At 36.3% G+C, this 16,115-nt stretch overlaps 1 protein-coding gene across 3 annotated transcripts in view; it reads right to left on the bottom strand.

Moving 5' to 3' along the window:
* Positions 1–16,115, bottom strand: part of CAMK4 (calcium/calmodulin dependent protein kinase IV) — a 190,335-nt gene that overhangs the window by 59,949 nt on the left and 114,271 nt on the right. Inside the window, exons 3-4 of one of the 3 annotated variants that reach the window (XM_006203975.4) lie at positions 11,910–11,972; positions 9,871–9,953 (exon numbers count right to left, since the gene is read on the bottom strand). In XM_006203975.4, coding sequence (XP_006204037.1) covers positions 9,871–9,953; positions 11,910–11,972 — 146 coding nt within the window. Of the gene's footprint in view, positions 1–5,370; positions 5,588–9,870; positions 9,954–11,909; positions 11,973–16,115 lie in introns of those variants that run through there. The other 2 variants (XM_031673183.2, XM_072958281.1) reach the window with 2 other exon arrangements.

A 16,115-nucleotide genomic window follows, 5' to 3' on the forward strand; every position in this document is an offset into this window, starting at 1 on the left:
ATTTCTGGACTTCCTATCCTGTTCCATTGATCTATATGTCTGGGTTTTTTTTTTTTAACCAGTACCATGCTGTTTTGATTACTATAGCTTTGTAGTATAGTCTGAGTCAGGGAGTATAATTCCTCCAGCTCTGTTCTTTTTTCTCAAGATTGTTTTGGCTATTTGGGGTCCTTCCAAACCTTTAAAAATGAAGTTTGAGAAAAGTGGAAAAGAAGGATTATTATGTCAGAGTAGGTTGAGAACTTTGGCCACATTACATCAGCCTCTGCATTTCTCTCTAAATGTGGATTTCATGGTACATCTAATGACCAACATGAATGTAATTAGTGTGTCCTCTATGTGCTGCACCTGCAGACTCAACAGCTTGGTTTTTTTCTAGTCTTGTTAAAGGAGGGGTGCTGTCACAAAGATGATGGAAAAGAATGGCTGATAATTAACTTTCTTTCCATCTCCATTCTCCCCAGAAGAGGATAAAATCAATAACTTTCTGGCCTGCAAAAAAAGTGTGGATTTTCCTATAGTTACTCACCAAGACTATAGTTACTCACCAAGCTTTACCACAACAGCTTTGTGCTACCCCTCCATGGGGTGATACTTACGGCATAGTCTATGCCAGAAGTACTCCTCAGGGTTGTAAGAATCAACTTTCACAACCATGTGCAGTCTCCCTGATAAGAAACCCTCCTTGTCTGTTAAGCACACATTTGTTCTTAGGAGCATCCCCATTGTTTAGAAAGGCAGTGCTTCACCCACTGGCATTTCCTCTCTACACTTTATTATGAATCCTCAAGCTCTGCCCTAAATGTGGTGTTTATGCAATTTCATTTGGATATAATTTAGGGTTAAGTACCTGTGTTCAGAACATGTCCTTTGGTGAATGTCTAGGGGCTGGCTGGATGGAGGAGTAAATTTTCTTAGGGCTGTTTTCAGATAGGATAGAGGGAAGAAGAGTAGGTGTAAAAAGAATAGTTAATGGAAATTTCACTAATTTTCCATAATATATGTTAAATTAGTAAAATATTTCATCTAATTAATGAAGAGGATGCATTCTATAGATATATCATTCCTTTGCTTATTCAGTAAATATTATGGAATGACTATTATGTGCTTAGCACTCAGTAGAGAACCAGACATGGCCTCTGCACTCATGGGGTTTCTCTTGGTATAAGTAGACAGACAACGACCAACACAGTTGCTAAATACTGTGACAGAGGTATTAGAAAATGGTCTGGGAGCTCCTAGAAGATGCAGGTAATCTATTCTGGAGGCCATGCAGGGTAGGAAAAGGATTCCAGAGATAGCACAAAGCTAAAGGGTGTATAGAAGGTTTCTAGCTGCAGGGAGGGTGGGAGCTGGGGATGGGATAAGTGTAGAGGAGTAACACAGGACTGGAGAGGAGGGACACTAAGAAAAAGGACTAAGACTACAGTGAGAATTGGATCATGAGGATGGTATAATGATATCCACTCAGTATTTCTAACTTCCTAATGTGAGCCAGGTACTTGCTGGATATAATAAAGAATAAGTTTGGGTCCTGGCTCAGATAAAGACCATAGATAAAAGAGAAATTACAAAAAAAAACCCATCACTATAGATATAATACATATTATACTAGGGTTTATACAGCCAAGGAATTTATTAATTCTGTTGTCAGAAACATTTCTAGAGTACATACGTGGGGTAGGAGCATAAATGCAGGTGCCTTCTCCACCTCATCTGTGTGTGTGAACTCTGTATATCATAGGTTGGTCCTACCATCACAACTCAACTGTCTCTCTTCCAGGCTTCTTCTGCTATAAGGAATTTTGTTCTCAGTTGACTTGTTCCTCAGACTGTCATAAGGATAGGTTGCTGAAACTGAGGCATTCAATTTTCAAATATTGTATAAGTTGAGGTAACACCCAAACTATCCATGACCAACTGGGAAGAGTAATAGCAGGATAAATGCAGGTTTATCACTTAGAGTTAAGATTGTAAGTGAAGATATTAGTGACCAAATAAAGGAAAATGAAATCTTACAATCTTTTCCTCTCCATATATGTAGCATGATTACAGTTGATGTATTTGGCTAAAACATTCTGCAGAGTATTATGGCAAAATTGTTGGCCTTCTCACTCGTTAATTGGCTGATCACCCATGGAGTTTAGCTCCAAGTCTTGTTCATAGTAGGTGGTCAATAAATATCTGTGGAATCAATACTAATTGCTAAGTGAATGAATGTCAGAAAAATTTCAGACTGTGGACATCTGGACAACTCCTTTGCCTGTGCTCCTTATCATGGGGAACAAAAAGTACTGGACTGGGAAGTGATGCTCACTTGTTACAAGTACACTGGCCATGGATTCAGAGGGAGAACAGCTATATACATGCTTCCCAAAGCAAAATGCAATAGGTAGAAATATTATTGCTGGCCTTAGGGATAAGCTGAGAGTTACGTAGTTTCTAGATATTATTGTAATAATATGAATCTTTTCAGAAACTAATTTTGAACAAAAAGTAATTCAAATTCAGCAAAATATAGTGTTTGTTTCATATACCAAATATTAATTCCAACATAAAATTTAGCTGGAATTTCAAAAAAATTGCCATTGAAATGAAATTGAACCATATATATACAGTCAAGAGTTTATAGCTTTATACAAAATATACTAGTGTCTTCAATTTTTAGAAGAAATGAGATATTTAATCATTGTAGGGATTTTAGGGCTGTGAAATAGGAGGATAATTTTGGTTGATATCTTTGTTTTTCGTATTTAAACATACTTATTGCTAGATTTCTCTTCAGATTTAGTAAACTAATTTCCTTTTCATACTTTGTAAAATAAGAAGGTAGTTAGAATGCTACCCACATCTTAAGATCATTTTCAAAGGCCCAGGGTTGTGTAGTTTGCAGCTATTCTGCACAATTTCCTATCATTCCATTGTAATCTGGGCTAGAAGACTCAGTGCTAAAAATAAAATCTCTCCTAGGACTTTAATTACAACTGACCCAAAAGGCTGCTCTGAGGTCCCAGTTCCTACAGGTCCTTCAGTCACTAACAGGCCTAGACTTTATCTGGAATCTGGGGAGGAAGTGTAATGGGGTGTGTTTCCCTTGGCTCGCAGGCTGTGATTCTCCAGCCTCAATGCACCTTCTCACTCCAAGACCATGCCTTTTACTTCCACTGTTTGCTATGTTGGCCCACATGTTCCTTTTCCCCAGAGTTGGGACTGTTTTTCTTCTCATCATTTTAAAATTGTAGGATGAGAAAACACAGGCGATGACTATTTCTCTCCATGGATCTGTTTTAAAATATGACTTTTGTACATTTGCTTCTGTCACCTTAATTGCTGCAAATTGAATTGAGCTCGTCTCCAGTCCAGCAGTTAGCACAGGCAATGCAGCTGAAAAGCTCTAATCTGATTATATCCTGAAGCCCTCAGACTTCCTGGCACAAAGATTAGGAGCCCTACTACTTTCCCCACCAATGACAGCATTTTTCTCAAATGGAGATGGTATTACATGACCATCGGTTTATATGAGAAAGACATTGGTCTGGTGAGAATGTATACAGAAGGATCGAATGACATAGGACAAAGAACACGAGTTTCAGGAACCAAGTCTTAAGGGCTGCCAGCACATTATTATGCTGATGCATACAAAATTTTATTTAAACTAATTCTGCTGTACCCTGTGTAAATCCACCACTCTTTTATAAGTGTCATTCACTACTTTTTCTTATTTCATTGACGGCATTTTGGTCAGTAATGGTGCTTTTTCTAAGAACTCTCCCAAAGAGTGTTAAATTCATATGCTTAAAAAAATAATTTCAAAGGGTACTACTAGCACCTGTTAAATTTGAAAGCTCAGGATAGAGTGAGGGAATTGCAGATCAATGTCGGTGCTGAGTCGACAGTGTAGGAGAAAGGGGAGGCCAAATCCAATTGTAGACCTGGGAATGGGCCAAAGGGATTCCTCATCCAAATTCTCTCATACTATAAATGAAAAGCCTGATCCACAGATGTTATATAAATCGCCCAAGAGCACAGAGTTTATTGAATCATTCAACAAATATCTAGCAACTGCTTGCTTTCTGCCTAGAACAGCTTCTAAGATGGACATTAAGAAACACAAATTAACCCCCACCAATGTGCTCTGCCTTGACATCACTCTGCACTTTTTCTACCCTGGACCTGCTAATTTCTTATTTCCCGTTTAAGATTCAGCTTAAAAGGCCCTATTAGACCCCTGAAGGCATTTTTGACTTAGAAGACCCCCTTATTTTGTGCCCATTGTACTGTTTATGCCCTAATTACAGCATTTATCATCCCCACATGAATCCTTATAGCCAAATGTGTGACCAAATTTGAGCAAAAGTAAAGTATTTTATGATATGTTTTTCGTGTACTACTGATTCTTATCTTTATTTCTTTAGTCCCTTGTCCTCTTTTATTTTTTTATCTTGTGATATTATGGTTTTCTCTGTAAGCTCTAATACACTTTTTTTGGGAGGTGATAGCATTAAAAACAATATTTGGGTCTATATCACACTTTTACTTACCCTCTTCTAAACCATGAGCTCTGTAAGGGTGAAAACAATGTTCTTTGGTTAACATGGTGGTGAGAAGAGAAGAAAGTGGGCACTGAATCTGGAATGGCAGAGTGAGGCCAGACTATAAATGGTTCTGATTGCCATGACTGGAAGAACTGACTTGAAACTTTTTCTAACATAAACAAATCCTTTCATGTGGCTCTAGATCTTACTCCCTCTGTGTCTTCTCTGCGATGTTGTTCCAAATAAAAGTCCCTCTCACACAGATCTCTCCTGCTCCCCCATCTTGTGGGCTCCTTCCCAACAGCAAGGTAAGATGTTGCCAATATGCCAGCTTAAAATAATAAATCAGACTTCATTTATCCTGTGTTTCCTTTTACAACCTCATCTTTCTTCTTCTCCCTATAGCCAAGCTTCTGCAAAAAGCAGACTATAACCATACTCCAAATCAAACTATATGTTTTCTTCATATGTAGCCAGATAAAGCTACATAAAGAGATGTATTTAAAATATTCATGGTTGAAAAACAACTATATATATATTAATGTTAAATTTAAGCCAACCCTCAAGCAGAACAAAGTATTACATTTCTAATCTGATGTTTCATTTTTAAGTATTAAGAGCATTGACATTTGCTTACATAGCAGCAGAATGACATGGTAGAAAAATTTCATGTGCTTTGAAATTGGACATACTTGAGTCCAATTTCATTTAATTATTGTTGCTGCTGTTATTATTATTAGATCCAATATAAGCTGAGTGACTTAATGGTAGTTTATGGATCACTCTGATTCTTAGTTATCTAGTCTATAAAAATGTATCTATCCATCAAGGTTACCTGTATATGTGACGATTAAATGAGATCATGATTAGCAAAATGTCCTGCGCTGCCAGGATCCCAACAGGCATTCAAAAATGGCCCTCATTATGGTGACTAATTATTCTTTTAGACAATTAGATGATATAGATCTTCCTTTAGAAAATTATATTAATGACTAATTTTTAACACAACACTCTTGATAAATTTCAGATGTGTTCTGAGCTTAGTAAACCAGAATACCAATCATGATACACCTCCATGGAGACTGGAGAAAAGCCCTATGTTCTACTTCTAGAATCTTCTTTTAATGACAGTGTCCTGAAAATTCCATTTATTTCCACCAAGAGTAAGACTCAGAAATGTTGAAGGAGAAATGACTTTTAGGAGTGATATACCAGGGCTTTGTCAGATAATTAATGGACTAAATGCATAATCCCTAAACATACCCACTATCTCTCTTGCATATTCATAACTTACTACAGTTTTAAGAGAGTATTTTTGGTTTTAGAAAATAAAAAAAATTTGCAGTCAGATAGAAACCATTTTCAAGCATGACTTTATGACTTAGCAACTTCTTCAGTTTATGATCTTGAAAAAATGGGGATAATAATGTCTCAAAAAAATTGAAGGGTGATTAAGCAGGTTACTACACATGTAGTTTTGCAGAAGATCAGCCAATACATCAGGGATTCTCCATAAACATAATAAACAATAGTTTATCCTCTTGAAAATGATTTGAAAGGGACTAACTGAATTTAATATGAAAGACAGTGAGGCCATATGAAGAAGGGCTGGACCAGAGACAGTCTGTCTGGGCTGTCTAATTTGGGAAGCTCATTTACCTTGACTTATTCTGTTTCCACATCTGCATAGCAGGGACAATGCTTTTCATTCTGCTTGCCCCAAAGGGTTGACATAAAAGAGGAAAATACACTAGTGTCTGTAAAAGAGCTTTTAAAACCATATGTACTGAATTTTTGCTCTTAGCAATGGGTAGATAAGCCTCTAGGCAAAAACAATGAAAACAAACTAAAATGTGTTTAAAAGTATGTTTGAAGACATCAGAGAGTTACCAAGGAAGTGAACTCTTCATGAGCCAACATTCAGAGAGAAGAAAAACCCAGAGAAGCAAACCTGACATCTGATGCCTCTGCTCTCTCTTTAAAGAGAATTCTAAACCAGCAGCTGACAAGCCATCTCACAGGGTGGAGGGAAAAGAAGTTGGCACTTAGGGTCTGTCAAGGAATGGGGGCCTGGAAAAATCCCCTGGCTTCAATTGGGACCCTTAAAGAGCAAAACTCTATCAGTATGAGTTGACAAGAAATAGATCTGCCTTCAGGAAGTCCAGCTTTAGATCAGGCAATATCTGATCAGATTAAAGTGATCTGTTCCTTACCTTAACTGCCTGCTGGAGCAAAATAAAATCTTTTCCCTTGGAAGGCAACAACATTTAAAGCCTCAAATTCTAAAGCCTTTTATACATAATGTTTGGCATTTGAACAACATAATCTGGAAAGCACAACAAAAAATAAGAATTAAAAAATCCACAAAATAGTCTGATAATGAGAGTTAGACAAAAATCAAGGGAAAAAAATCCCTTAGATTAGAAGATCATAAGGATACTGCTAAATTGGTTGCCTTAAAATATAATCATTTTTTAGAAAAAGAAAATTTGAAAATTTACTCTTAAAGTAAACAGCTTCACACATTGTCCACTTAAGAAGTTCAATAAATTTCTAAGAGTTGTGACTAGATTGAGAAAGATGGAAGAGAAAACCTCTGGAGCTTTCTTTTTCCCATGATATCATAATTTTGTAGAGTTTTTTTTTTTTTGGAGATTTTCTTGGATGCAATGTATCACTGATATTATTCCAAAAATTGTCCTATACAATTTACTATTTATATTCTACATGAAACAGCAGATTCCACTTGGATTTTTACTATGTTTGGGTTTTTAGGAGCACCACAGAACAGATCTTTTGCTAATAAAATACAATCATTTTGACTATAATGGACTAATATAATTATCTCTTCATCAATTGCTCCATTAGTTTATTCATTAGATACTATTAGATTCATCATTAGGCCAGGAATGAATTTCTATCTTCATAATTAAATAAATTTAGTTTGTGACCTCATTACAGGAAAAAGAGACCATATTATGATTTCTAACTCTCAAGAAACAAGGTAATATATGGATAATGATGCAGGATATATTTTCAGTTTGATACAATTTTAAAGATAACTGTAAAATTCAGTAACTTGATGGAGAAACCAAGTTCATCTCAGATATGGCAATAGATATGTGGACAACAACGTTCAGGGGGAAAAACATCTATCATCTAAGACCATTAAGAGTTCATAGAGTGGTTGAGTGCTTTATTGGCCCTCTGCCATTCTTTAGATGCCCCCTGTTAAATCTGAGTATTTCATCCATTTATCACTGTAAACGAAATTTATCAACAGCATTTAGTTTTTCGTTTTTATCTAGAGCTGAATTAACTCTATGCCTTCAAAACCAACGAGACTACAAGATGAGAGAACCAGAATTCTCTCATGAAAGAAAGATTGAGAAGAAGGGATTCCAAAATAATCCAAACAAATAGAGATAAGAAGGTAATTAGTGCTATTCATAGATGAGAGCTTTTTTGTGTGACATTCCTGCCCCACAATTATTTACAATCAAAAAACAGGAGATTTCTCTCTGATAGACTATGATTAGCAGAGAAATCCTCATTAGGAAGAATTTATGGCTCCTGTGAATCTTCCTTAGGGAGACCTCATGGCTCCAAAACAGCAGGATCTAACCATAAACTGACTCTCTAAATGTACCTAGTGTCCATGAAAGTGTCAGCTAAACAGGTGTCAAAAAAGGAGCCATTATTGGCAAATTTTGGCAACATTCAAATAAGCTAGTCCAGAAGAGTCTTGACTAAGCATACGGGAACATGGTAGTTTTAGAACAAGGCTATCTTTATAGTGGATCAGAGTGTCTCAGCTTTCTTAGCAGCATAGAACAGCTTCTAATTTATTCTGAGATTCAGAGAAGTTAAGCAAACCACTCTAACTTAGTTATTTGTTCCTAATTTCAAGATTTAGAACCAAGTTCAATTGACTATGAGCCAAGTGCCACAAGAAGTATATGCCTAGGCTACCTACGCTCAGATGAATCATTTACTTGAAAAGAATGAATATAGTTAAAATGTTACAAATTTATAAGTTAAAATTCACATAACTTGTTCTAAGAAAACTTCAACATACATATGAACAAATTTTTATATCTGTTGAAGATACGTATGAAGCTCCAGTCAAGCTGGGACATTTGACTTTTCCTACCTGAAGATCCAAATCCATATTGTGTAACATTAAAAACAGACAGAAACTTTGAAAACCAATATGAATACTTCTGGAAACTCTTGGAAAGGCAGTAAACTTAACTGGGTGGAGTTGCGGTGGGAAGGAAGGAGAGGAGTGCTCCTCTCCCAGCACATTTTAAACCCACCCCTTTAGGTATCTTTCTCCTCAGAATTCATCCATTTATAGCGGTTGCTCACTCACTAATTCATTCAGCAAATATTTATTCAGAATTTACTGTACTCCAGGCACTCAGGCTATATCAGCAGTTCCCTCAGCTTCTCTTCTGTCTCCTGTCTGCAGACCACTTCTCTCTCAACCCATTCTTTAACCAGCAAGACCTTTATATCAGTGCACAGATTCTTACCATTTCTATTATATACCTATTTGTTTCTTTGTCTTCTTTCAATTCCATTCTTGTTTGCTTACCCTGATAAGCATAGCAAAGAGCTCCAAAGAGCCCATCAGAGGGAACAGGGAATTCTCCTGAGAAGACAGGGAAGGTGGGAAAGCTATGGAAATTTAAAGCATGTGTCTCTTGTACAAATAGTTTGCCTGTATTATGATCTACCAGATTTCCAGGCATACTCCATGCCATCTTCAAACCTCTGCCTTGAGTGATGAACATATGAACAGGCAACTAAAATTGGCTATACTTGGATGTAACAGAACATGTTTTTCTCTGCAACTTGGAACTCTTTACACAGTCAAATAGAGAAAATAGGCCTAGAGACAATCATTTGGAGAGAACTGATTTTTATGAGCTTTTGGATCATAATAGAGAATACTATTATAATACATGTTTAACTTTCTATAATTTTCATCAAATATTTTTACACAAAATATTCTCATAAATCTTACTATTTAGATTCAGTATGACTTTAGAAATTCTGTTTATTGGGGAAGTAAGTGTTTGTAAATATAAATAGATAGTACAATAGTTTCTCTTTTTACTCATGAAGCATCCCAAATTTTCATCTACCCACATCTTATCAAATACTACTCTCCTTCCATTCTACACTCCTCTTAAGATTTATTTTAGTAGAAGTTATCAACTGGTATAATATGTCATTATAAACAATTTCAGGAGAAACTTTTCTTTGGTTATTTTGTGGTGACTGGAAGCAAAACCCTTCTGTGGTTAGATTTCCAGGACCCACTCACCTGTCAAACAGCTCTCCTCCTGTGACGAGTTCTAGGACCAGACTGATTTCTGTAGGGGTTTCAAATATCTCTTTAAGTTTTATCTGGGGAAAGATACAAAAAAATCACGAATTTCTTATTTTCATCTTTCTAGGAAATAACTAAAACTATGACTAAAACAGCACTCTTTGTAATAGCAATATGTTGGATCACAATTAATAAAAGTTCCTCATTCAAGTATCAGGCAGTCATTTGTCACTCTCGTTTTTTTTTTTTAAACCAGTTACTTCATTTCTTTAAACATCCTTTTGAATTTTTATATTTTTCCTTTTGATAGCTGAAAGATATCTGCCTTAGAAACACTTCCTAAATTTTACCAAATCACCCCCATTTCTGAATTGCTCCATAACTAAAAAAACTGAAGCAAGCAAACAAAACTTTGTAAACCATTTGAAATCATCATGGTTGCCAGAGACACAAATGCCTTTTCCTCCTAGTTAGGAACTTGGAATTAGGGGTCTGAGACAGAACAGAACTAGGTTAATGTCTGTTTGTATAGAAAAGAAATCCCTCCACAGCTAAAAGGTTGCTGGTAGATGAAAAGATACTCAGAAAAGTAGTGAACATGATTGCATTGGCTTTAACAGGGTTTTCATCGCATTCAGATAATCCATTCAATTTTGGATATTTTCCTGCTGAGAATCCTGTGACCAGGACTGATCTATATTCGAGGAAAACTCCATATTGACTTCTCTTTGAAAGAAAAAAGATAGATAATGTAAAAGTGGTAATTACATGTGGCACGTTTTGTTAACTGCTCACCCAAAGCCCTTCTGCCCCTACTTCACTGCAAACAGAACTCTGATTTATTTAGGGATGCGAGGTGCCAAGTCTCCAATTATGGATCATGATTGGTTTAAGCCACCTATGATAATCCTGTACTTCAATTTTCCAGTCACCATGCAGTTTAGGGTGATCTTATGACTAGCTCTGACCAGTAAAATCTGAAGAGCATTCTGCTGCAGCTGGAAAAGCTTCTACTCTTCTCATTGGACTCTGCTGGTAAGGCCTTTCCACTCCTTTCTGTCTTAACTATAGACCTGAAGACTTGTGAAGACTATGGAGAAGCTATTTTAGGAGCACGAAGGAAACGCACGAAGGTGAAAGCCAATTCATTGAGGATGTAGAACCAATAGATGGAAGGTGTCTGCAACCTGGACTGCATCACTGAGGAGCTGAACCATTGCTAACAACTGCCTGGCTTCTGATTTCTTACAATATAAGGAAACCATTTGCTTAGACCACTGTATTCAAGTTTTCTATTATTTATAGCTGAATGCATTGCTAACTAATGTATGTTTTAAGCACTTTGCCTTAAACCTAAGCACTGCAGGTTATCCTCCTGGACACCACAACTTCCTCAGAGAAATGAGTGAAATATTTTAAGTAGATGGCTCAATTCATAAAAACAAGTTATGGCCTGGAAAATGATTTTGTTCTTTTCACTTCATCAGCTCAAGAAAGCTTTTCCCCAGCTCTCTCCCTCAGTGCCTTGTCTGGACATAGCCTAGAGCAGAGCTTCTGAGAACATTTTATTTTCCCCATTCAAGTACCTCATTTATTTGAATCGTCACATTGTTTCTGAAGCAAGTACTCTCTCATAGGAGACTGAAATGACTTTGGAAAGCAATGCATTTTCTTCACAGGCATTTTTAGCAATGGCATATTAATACGACGGGCACACAAAAAGAAAAAAGCCAGTGTTTTATTAGAGTGAAACAAACCCCTCCAATTTTTAGTTATCCTTTTATGCATGAAAATAAAGATGGTATATATTGCTGATTTGTTCATTTTGAAACTCTTCCAAGGGGCACTATTTTTAAGATTTATTCAGCTAAAGAACTGAAAAATGAGATCAGGTAAGGACAAGAGCTAGGCCATGGTGACTACTCACTGCAGCCTAAGAGTCTCCTTCTCACTGTCAGTATAGACAGTAAAGAACAAAAATCCCATTCTATAACTTTGGAGATTATTTGAAATAGTAGGTTAAAACCACTTACAATGTTTGGATGAGAGAGACGAAGAAGAACTCCTATCTCAGTTCTTACGATTTTTTTGTCCACCTAAAAGGCAAAATGAAAAAGGGAAACTGAAAGAAACTCCCACCTTAGAAATGTCTTCATTTTAGCAAAGAATCAGAAATGGCAATAACCACCTGGATCAATCAGGTAAACGGCAGACATTAATTCCAAAGACTTTCTTGTGTCTCTTTCCTCCCTTTTTTGTCCAGCTGCATTTCTTTCCCCTCTGCTTCAGACATAAAGTAGAACTAGTTACAAATATGGGTCACAATTTGTCAGACCCCTTGCATGACCCCTTTGCTATCAAAAGTCATTGCTGTCACCACTAAACATAAGTTCATTTCAGCCTATTTCTCCTCTTTCTCTTCCTTTTTTTGGGGGATCCCTGTCCCAAACCCACTGAAGCTGCCAATCACTTTGCTGCCTTTCTCCCACAGAAGTGAGCACATAATCCAGCCTATGCAATCAGAGTACTCTGCTCTCTGGCCATAGCGGCTGGGGTCAGGGATATCCACCAGATCCAAGTCACCACAAACAGTCCTCTTCCCAAATTTTGCTCACATAATCAAGAAAGAGGTATTTTCCTCTAAAATTGTGAGAGCAAAGGAGGATAGAGCCACTACATGGACCATTTTTAATACCATATGGAGACCACTTTACTAAAAATGGAGCCAACAGAGAAAAAAACGTTGCTAAAAGATGAAGAATGAGTACTGCTGGCATAATGTGACCCAACGGATTCAGTTATGCATAAGCTAGTTTGCCCTTTGAGCCTTCTTATTTTGTCAGCCACTGAATTTTCTTTTCTGCTTAAGTTATCCAGAGCTAGTTTCCACTGTGGGCCATTAAGGAAACCTAGCTGGTTCACCACTTGATCTCTGTTTGAGATAGTAGACATTTACTCTAAGATACTACAAAATGAGGAGTGCTTCCCCTCCCCAGGTCAGTGGTTAACTTTTTTAATGACAATGAGCTGAAGTTTCAGACCTCTAAAAGTCAAATACTAGCCAGAAGGGTTTTAGTGTCCTCCTTTCTAAACAGAATCCATCAAAGCAATAATATACATAATACCTGCACTCTTACTATGGATTCTGCCATCTGAGCTGTCTAGAACCCTGTGTTACAGCTCACAAGGTTTTAGAAACGGACATACAGAAGTTTATGTGCAATTCACAACAAGCTCTGTGGGTATAACCAAGAGACTGCTTCAAATGGAGAATGAACTCTGTCCTTTGAGTTACATCTCTCGAGGAAGAAGGGTGAGACTGAGGAGTAATCCAATCATGCTTCTATAGTGATAACCAACCACAACTTTTAAGATGATGACAAACAACATTCATTCATTTAATTTTTATTCTCTAATGAAACATTAACCAACAAGGATATATTCTTTGAAAATAAAGAATTTTCAAGGTTCTTTTACAAAGTTCAAGGGACTTTTACAAACTTTTTATGTTCTTCTGTTTGGTTGCAACATATGAATGTATTATATATTATTTCCTGGCAAATATAATTTTGTCAGAGCCTACAGTAACTCACTTCAAGAAAGTAATCAACATTTATAAATGTTTTTAGTCTCTATGAGAAGAAAAAAATGTTTATAAGAAATTGCAAACAAGTTCCCATTACAATTAGAAATTTTCCAAGAGTCTCTGTTTTACTACTCTACAAATAAAACACTAATATGGACGTATGGTTGTGCTATGACCTCTCAAACTATAATAAAATTTTTGGTCATTCATACAGTCATTTAGAAGGCTCAGGTTATTTTAATGTATTTTTGCCAAAGAAAAATCAAATTCTCAAAATCAGTTCAAAGGAGGTGGGAAGGGATAAATTGGGAGTTCGAGATTTGCAGATACTGACTGGTATATATAAAATAGATAAACAGCTTTATACTGTATAGCACAGGGAACTAAATTCGGTATCTTGTAGTAGCTTATGGTGAAAAAAATATGAAAACGAATATATGTATATTCATGTATGACTGAAGCATTGTGCTGTACACCAGAAATTGGCAAAATACTGTAAACTGACTATACTCCAATAAAAAGAAGTTAAAAAAATCAATTCACAATACTGCAAATCAAAAATATATTCTACTTATATTGAATGGATGCTAGTCTGAGCAAGTCAGAACACTTCTTAAAATATTCATAAATAACCAATATAAAAATGCAGCATCAGTTATAAATTTTGACTAAGATGAGAGGATGAAGATATGATCTGTGCATCTTAATTCTTGACAATTAATCTGAGGCAGTTATATATGAGGGAGGATTAACCATGAACAGAGAAAAACAAGTTGGTAAGAAATAACCTAACTCAAGTGACTACATGAAACTGACAGGTTCTGGGATTTTCATAGTGAAAGAATAAAAGAAGACATACATCTCAATACTCCCAGTGCTCTATGACTCAGGAACTTTGGAAGCTGCTTCACCAGCCTGTTCCACACACTAAACCATATCTGCAACTCAAATTATGTATTCATCAAAACTTCTATAGTCACAACTAACAAACACCCAGCTCAAACTTGCTTAGGTCAAAAAAGTTATTTATTGACACATGAAACTGGGAAGTCAGAGTAAAACCATCTTCAGACACAGCTAAATTTAGAGGTTCAGACTCAAACAATATAGCTCTTGGTCCCTCTCTCCCTTCCCACCTCTCCTTTCCAAATGGCAGAAAATATGGCCACCAGAAACCCTAAGCCAATATTCTTCAGTCTTCTATTTCAAAGGGAAAAGAGACAAGAGACCTACTCCACATGTATATATCTAACCTCAAGGCAGCATCCTCCATGGCCTTAGTTGCTTCCTGTGCCTTACAGGATATTCCTGTATCTAGGAACTATGTTGCTGTGACAGATATGAGCATGGATCATGAGCCCTCTCCTTTGACCAGCTGTGAGGGAATAGATGAGGCTTGGTTCTTCAAAGAATAAGTATAGGTAGGCACTGAAGACTCTCTTGCTAACTGTGTTTAAAATTTGTTCCCTCCCTTTTACATCTGCACAAGGTATTACTTTCTCTGCTTCTTCCATGTCCCAGACTAATCAATAAATCATTATTAATACATTTATCAATTAGCAATAAAATCTTGCCATCAGAATTTATATTAAAAAATGTGACTACCAGTAACTCAAATGGACCCTACCAAATAGTAATTTAAAAGTTCTCCTAGAAGCTCTTTTGAATTCCACGCTAAAATGCTGATGTCAGTCACTTAGCTGGTGAATGAGCCAAGCACACTATGTAGCATTTGTACCTCAATTCTGCTATGTTATTCTCTTCTTCTGGGCAGTAATCTTGTTGTTTTGATGCTACCAGTGATGTAAGTTGAAGGAAAGTAAAGAGGTCTAAGGAAATGATGACTCTAGCCAATATGAAGGACTGGAGTAGAGATTTGAAAAAAGCTGTTCCTCAGATCTATGTGTTCTGTGGGAGGGAATAGGATCTACAGCTTTCATCATATTCTCCAAATATCTGAGGCAGAGAAAAGCTTAAAAATCTGATCTATTTAACAAGAAAATGTGTTCCATGGAACTGGGAAGTTAAGGATCTCTGGATGTATACGTAATGAATGTAAAATACATGGTAAGGGTCTAATACAGTTTTTTAAGTGCTCAGCCTTTTATTAAACAATGCCGAGTGTACAGTATGGACGGGCTTGGAGGGTATTATGCTAAGTGAAATAAGTTAGAAAAAGACAAATATTGTAAGATATTACTTACATGTGGGATCTAAAAAAATACAACAAACTAGTGAATGTAACAGAAAAGAAACAGGCTCACAGATGTAGAGAAGAGTGGTTATCAGTGGGGAGAGGGAAGAGGAAGGGGCAAGATGGAGGTGGAGGATTAAGAGGTACAAACTATCAGGTATGAAATAAGCTACAAGGACGTATTGTACAACAAGGGGCATGTAACCAATATTTTATAATAACTATGCCCTAACCTTTAAAAATTGTGAATCAATATATTGTATACCTATAAGATATAATATTGTACATCAACTATATTTCAATTTAAAAATATGATATTGTAAAATAAATACATAAATAAAGTTTAAAATAATAAAACAATGCTGAGCGTATGAAAAAACAAGCAAAATATGATCTTTCTCAGAGGAAAGATTTTAGGCATAAGACTCCTCTACATAATGCTATAAGAAGATAGAAGGA

The sequence above is a fragment of the Vicugna pacos genome, chromosome 3 (assembly GCF_048564905.1).
Source record: "Vicugna pacos chromosome 3, VicPac4, whole genome shotgun sequence".
Lineage (NCBI taxonomy): Eukaryota > Metazoa > Chordata > Mammalia > Artiodactyla > Camelidae > Vicugna > Vicugna pacos.